This window comes from Protobothrops mucrosquamatus, unplaced genomic scaffold, assembly GCF_001527695.2.
Source record: "Protobothrops mucrosquamatus isolate PMUCROS unplaced genomic scaffold, P.Mucros_1.0 scaffold14949, whole genome shotgun sequence".
NCBI lineage: Eukaryota > Metazoa > Chordata > Lepidosauria > Squamata > Viperidae > Protobothrops > Protobothrops mucrosquamatus.
In genome coordinates this window covers 1-6,026 of record NW_015400718.1, presented here as the reverse complement: position 1 = coordinate 6,026, position 6,026 = coordinate 1, and the positions used below count along the sequence as shown (strand labels likewise).

Sequence of the window (6,026 nt, the reverse complement as noted above, 5' to 3'; positions counted from 1 at the left end):
TATTTTAATAGGCTAGACCTGCAAGAGGTGTACTACCGAGTTAGAATCAAGAATCTATATCTGGACAATATATTAATCTACATCAAAATGAAAGCCGAACATGTGAAATTGGCTATCGGATCTCACATGACGGAGTGGAAATGGATCTGGAAAAGGTACGCACCATTCTGGGATGGGCAGCCCCCGCACCAGAAAGCAATTACAAAGCTTTCTGGGTTTTGCGAACTTCTACTAGCAATTCATCCCTTCCTTGGCCCCGATTGCCTTACCTATCACAAACCTATTAAAAACAAGCCAGCCTCTAAAATGGACTATGGAGTGCCAGACGGCATTCAAAAAGTTAAAAGAGGCTTTTCGTGGCGGATCTAATATTAAAACACCCAGACCCAGAGAAGGGATTCGTAATTCAAGCTGATGTCAGCGATGTAGCAGTGGAAGCGGTGTTACTCCAAAAGAATGAGAAGGGACGATTACAACTCTGCGCCTACACCTCAAAAAAATGATGAGAAATCCAACAACACTGGGTGGTCTGGGAGAAGGAAGCTTATGCGGTACGCTGGGCCTTTCTCACCTGGAGGCATTTCCTGGAAGGGAGCAAAATCCCTTTCCAAGTATAGCTCTCAAAATGCCTAGGAAGTTGTATGCCAAGCAAGCACGGTGGGCCCAACATTTCCATCAGTTCAATTTTACTCTCCACTACTTGCCCGGAGGGAAGAATTGTTTAGCTGATGCCCTATCTAGAATGTTGCAGTATAACAGCACCAAAGCGGATGTAGTCACGCTGTTATTACCAGCACAGCAGCTGCCAGCCACAGTGATTACAAGATCACAGAAGATAACCCCCATGCCACTAGACAGTGATGCCTCAACAGCATTCCGGGCAAGTAGTGGAGAGTAAAATTGAACTGATGGAAATGTTGGGCCCACCATGCTTGCTTGGGATACAACTTCCTAGGCATTTTAAGCTTTAGAGAAAGACAAATGGTTCCTAAAGCACCACTCAATGGTCCTCAATGGAACCGCATCTACGTGGAGGGAAGTGTGTAGTGGGGTGCCCCAGGGCTCTATCTTAGGCCCAGTGCTCTTCAACATCTTCATCAATGATTTGGATGAGGGGATAGATGGGGAAATCATCAAATTTGCAGACACCAAGCTGGCAGGAATAGCCAACACTCCAGAAGATAGGCTTAAGATACAGGAGGATCTGGACATGCTTGAACACTGGGCTCTATCTAACAAAATGAAATTCAATGGTGAAAAAAGTAAGGTTCTATATTTAGGCACAGGATACACCCCCTTTCAAGTAGCCACAGAACGAAATGTTTAAACCAATGCCTGATCTGTCAACCAATGAACCCACCATTCCATCCCTTAAGGCAGGGGTTCCCAACCGGGGGTGCTAGATGATATTCCAGGGGGTGCGAAAACTTGGGTTTAGAAGTTTCAAAATTATAGTGTATTTGCATAATTCGCTCCCATTACTTTGAACTTTTTTGTAAGGGGTGTGAGAATATATCAGAAGCATTCTATGGGTGCAGGGGATAGAAAAGATTGGGAATCGCTGCCTTAAGAAATGGATGAACCAATTGCGAAACAACTCGCCAATAGTCAGAAAGGCTCTAGATGAAGCCAGGAACACCTATAAAACTCGAGCAGGTAAGAATAGACCCTCCACATTGAGGACAGTTTACCTATATACTAGATTTCTGCAATCACTACAACCTTCTAAGAAATCAGGGCCCAAGTTCGTAGGCCCCTTTCCCATCAAACGCATCATAAATCCAGTCACTGTGGAACTGGAACTCCCCAAAACGCTAAGGCAGATCCACCCCGTGTCTCATTGTAGCTTGCTGAAACCGGAAGTGACCTTGCCTGTAAGGCCAAAATCAGCACTTATACTGCAGCCCATTATGATAGAGGGTCAACAACATTTTGAAATCAAAGAAATCCTAGATTCACATTGATACCAGCACCAAATGGTTTCCTCAGCCCCCTTTGGCCCAGGGGTTCTGGACCGGCAACCTGCCACGACCGGCACCCACCTCGTTGGACTTGTTCCTCAGCCGGACAAACTTGCCCTCCAGGTCCACCTCCTCCACGACCACGCGGCCTCTGGTCCGGGCATGCTGGGAGAAACTGGTGTGGCTCTCGCTGTCCGCCAGCTTCCTTTTCTTGGTGGAGCTTTGGGCGGAAGAAGTGACACGGATGTGCGAGCCGCTCTTCTGGGAGGAGGGGCTGGGAGAGAGGCGCAACCTGGTGGGAAAAAAAGAGAGGCGGGGGGCTGAGGCAGAGGCTGCTGCCTCCCCATGGATGCACCTGTGCTCCCCACAGCAAACAGAAGGTTTCGTTCCAGGAGGGCTGCGCTGCCCACCCTCCATGCTAGGAGAAGCGCTCAAGCCAAAGTGATCTTTCCGCCTGAAGGGTCTGCCCAACCTGTCCTAGGAGGGCCCCAAAATGGTCCCCCCAAAGGAGGGGCAGCTGGGCAAACCCCAGATCTGTCCAAATCCAATAAGAACCTGAACACTTTGTGTGCACTGAAGCCTCAATGAGAGAGGCAACCTTTTTCCAGCACCTGAAGGTCCCAGACTGCCTATGGGGGGCCCCTTGCCCAGCCCCAGCTCGGTGGAGGCCCCCAGGCCAAGGTCTGCCTAGCTTCACCGGTCGGGCTCTGCAGGGGACGGCAAAGTTTGCCCAGGCCACTGGCCCCCACCTCTCCTCCTCGCCCTCCAGCAATTTTCGATAGGCGTTGATCTCCATATCCAAGGCCAATTTGATGTCAAGCAGCTCTTGGTACTCGTCCAGCTGCTGCTGCATGCGGGCCCGCATCTCGGCCATCTCCCGCTCCTTATCTGCCAGGATGCGGCGGCTGGTCTCGTGCTCCCGTGCCAGAATGTCTTCCAGGTCCCGCACCTTCGCCTCCTTGGCCGCCAGCTGGGTGGGGAGGAAGGCAAGAGAGGGGTGGGTGCCTGGACGGAAAGCCAGGCGAGCAGACCCCCATCCGGGAGGGATCAGTGGGGGCTTCACAGAGGGAGGGAGATCTGCAAGGTCATTAAGTGAATCATGTAGTCATTAAGCGAATCAGGCTTCCCCCGTTAACTCTGCTTGTTGGAAGCCAGCTGGGAAGGTCCTTAATGGTGATCAAGTGATCCCAGATGCTGCAACCATTGCAAATCCAGACCGGTTGATCATGTGACTGAAGGGATACCGCAACACTCATAGGTGTGAGGACTGCTCTTAAGTTACTTTTTTTTTCAGTGCCACTGTAACACTGAACGGTCGCTATACAAATGGTTGTAAGTCAAGGACTACCTGTAAACCACCGAAAATCTTCAAAGGGAGACCCAGAAACAGGTACCATAAAGTGAGTTGAAGCACCTGGGCGGCGCTTCCTGCTTGCGAAACAAAAGGTGTGATTTCCCCACCTGGAGACCAAACGGTGGTCGGAGCAGGTGGGAGACCAGCGCCCCCTCCCCACCTCCACCCTCCCCCAGGAGACCCCTACCTGCTTCTGCAGCTGGCTGAGCTGGGCGGACAAGCTGTCGATGCGAATCCGGGTCTGCTGAAGCTCCTCGTGAGCCGCCCCTGCCATGCTGCTGTTCCTCTCGGCCGACTGCTTGGCATTTTCCAGCTGCAAAGATTAGAAATAGCGTTCTGGAGATGGCAGAGTTTGGCTTATTTCAAAGTGGCCGGTCCTCAAGGCTGCCCTAGGCTGCTCTGCAGGGCAGGAGTGGGGTGCCCCTGTCCCCCAACCCAGGGAACCCCCCTTCAGGCAGCTTCCTTTCCCCAGGCTAGGAGCCTGGCTTAGCAAGGCCCCGATCCTGCCCCAGTGCCCGCCGTCCTCTTAAACTGCAGGTGAGGAAGACCAGGTGGGATTATCTGACCTTGAGAACATCTCAAGGGGGGGGGGGCAGCAGAACAGCCCTTGGCCAAAGTGTGCCAGCTTGGGGATGATGGGAGTGGGAGTCCACCCCCCAGGTGCGCTACCTTGGCCATGTAGGTCTTCTTCAGCTCGTCCTTGTACAGATTGACCTGGGCTTCGTGCTGGCCGCGGAGGTCCTGCAGCGCATCGGCCAGCCTGCTCTCGAAATCATGCTGCTGCCCGCTGTCGATCTCCACCAGGCGCGTCTCGTGGCGGCGTTTGGTCTCGCGGAGCTCCTGCGGGCAGCGGGGCAGTGGGTGAGCAGGGCATCCCAGGACTGGCAAGAAGGCACAACTCCCCCCAACCGTGACCTGCCCCCTCCAGCCACAGCTCCTCTGTGGGGAGATGTGGGGAGAAAAGGCCGCCCAGTGCAGGAATTGGGCTGACTGCCTGCCCCAACGCAGGGTGGCGACTTCCGTCTCCCAGCCCATGGAGACCGACTCTCTGTGGTTTAGGTTCTGGTGATTAGGATGGTTCTGTGGTTACTGAAATGGCCTGAAATGTGAAGCGTAAAGCTCGGGGGGGGGGGCGTTGTATGTCACCGCCCTGAAAAAGTTGGAAGTCGCCACTTTTTTCTCTCTGTGTCTGTTTTCTAACTTTTGTTTTTTCTGTATTTTTATTTTACAATGAAACTTAATAATAACATTTATTTTAGAAAAGGAAGGAATTTACTCTCTCTAGGGCCGACGGGTGGGCGTTTTATGGAGGGGGACCCAAACTCAAGGAGGAATTCCTGGCTATGAGAGCTATGAAACAGCAGGGTCACTTTTCAAGCCAAGGCGGTGTAGGATTCCTACCCTAGAAGGGGTTGGACTAGGTGACCTCTAAGGGACCCTTCCGCGTTCTGGGACTCACTTCGCTGTAGATGTTCTTCTGGAAGTCCAGCTCCTCTTTCAGGGTCTGCATCCTGTTCTCCACATCCACTCGCTGCAGCATTTCGTCCTGAAGCTGCTTCTTGACGTCGGCCATGGCCACCTCCAACTGCAGGGGGACAAACGAGGGACCCCCTCACTGCACGGAAGGGGGAGCAAATGGCCCCAGATCACCTGGCTGGCTGGGAGGGCCACGTGGCAGGAGGTGGCTCTGCTAAGGCTGGGTGACCGGGCTGGGCCCTCAATATCTGTCTCACGGACGTCTCTCTCTAGACCCATCAGTGCCCAACTTGCCTGCCACACGACCAGCTCCTCCATGCTCCCAGAAACACCAGGGGTGTGGGGTGGAGTGTGTGTGTGTGTATGTGTGTGTGTGTGTGTTATGGGCAGTATCTCCCATCAGCTTGCTCCAAAGAAGCCCGATCATCTTAAGGCACCATTCTCCAAGTTAAGAGATGAAGTTTACAAGCCCTTGATGCTGATTTAGCTTCTCTCCCGCAGAGCCCGCCATCCTCTTAGACTGGCTGCAGGGAGTGAAAAACATCTGGACTTAGGGGATCTACAGTAGAAGGAAAGCCAGTTTCATCTGGTGGTGAAGGCACCAGACTAGCAACCCTGGAGACTTTGGCATGAATGCCAGCTGGGTGACTTTGGGCCAATCGCCAGGAGACTAGGAGTTCTGGTCCATCTTAGGTATAAAAGCCTCCAGATGACTTTGGGCCAGTCCCTCTCTCTCACTGGGTTGCTGTGCTGGAGAAAATAGAAGGAAGGAGTACGTATTTTGGTATCTTGAGTTGTTTATAATAATAGTAAAGCCAGGATGTAAATAAATAAAATTATAGAAAAACAAACAAACAAATGGAAAATGCTCCCGGGCAGGGAGGCAGATCCGTGGTCGGGGATGATGGAAGCAAGAGTCCACCCACCCACCCAGGTCCTCTTAAAGCAGTGGTTCTCAACCTGTGGGTCGGGACCCCACTTGGGGTCGATCGACCATTTCACGGGGGTCGCCAAGCAAGGCTGTCCGCCATTTTTTTGTCCGCCATTTTTCCCCCTTTTCCGGCGGGTGCCTTACCTCCCTTGGGCTGGGCCAGCTGGTGGTCGGCCTGCTCCGTCTCTGCCGCTTGCCAGCTACGCCTCGGCCGGCGCAGGGGGCGGAACCACGCATGCGCGGTGCTCCCGGGCAGGGAAAGTCCTCGACTTACGACCGGTTGGGTAGTCCTCGACTTACGACC

General features: G+C 53.1%; 1 protein-coding gene across 1 annotated transcript in view; it reads right to left on the bottom strand.

Moving 5' to 3' along the window:
- Window positions 1–5,302, bottom strand: part of LOC107301596 (prelamin-A/C-like) — a gene marked incomplete at its 3' end in the record, with an annotated part of 12,688 nt that extends 7,386 nt beyond the window's left edge. Inside the window, exons 1-6 of the mRNA XM_015830798.1 lie at window positions 5,258–5,302; window positions 4,775–4,900; window positions 3,985–4,155; window positions 3,503–3,628; window positions 2,711–2,931; window positions 2,043–2,253 (exon numbers count right to left, since the gene is read on the bottom strand). Of these exons, the coding sequence (XP_015686284.1) occupies window positions 2,043–2,253; window positions 2,711–2,931; window positions 3,503–3,628; window positions 3,985–4,155; window positions 4,775–4,900; window positions 5,258–5,302 (900 nt within the window). The remainder of the gene's footprint in view (window positions 1–2,042; window positions 2,254–2,710; window positions 2,932–3,502; window positions 3,629–3,984; window positions 4,156–4,774; window positions 4,901–5,257) is intronic.
- Between the last annotated feature and the right edge of the window lie 724 nt (window positions 5,303–6,026).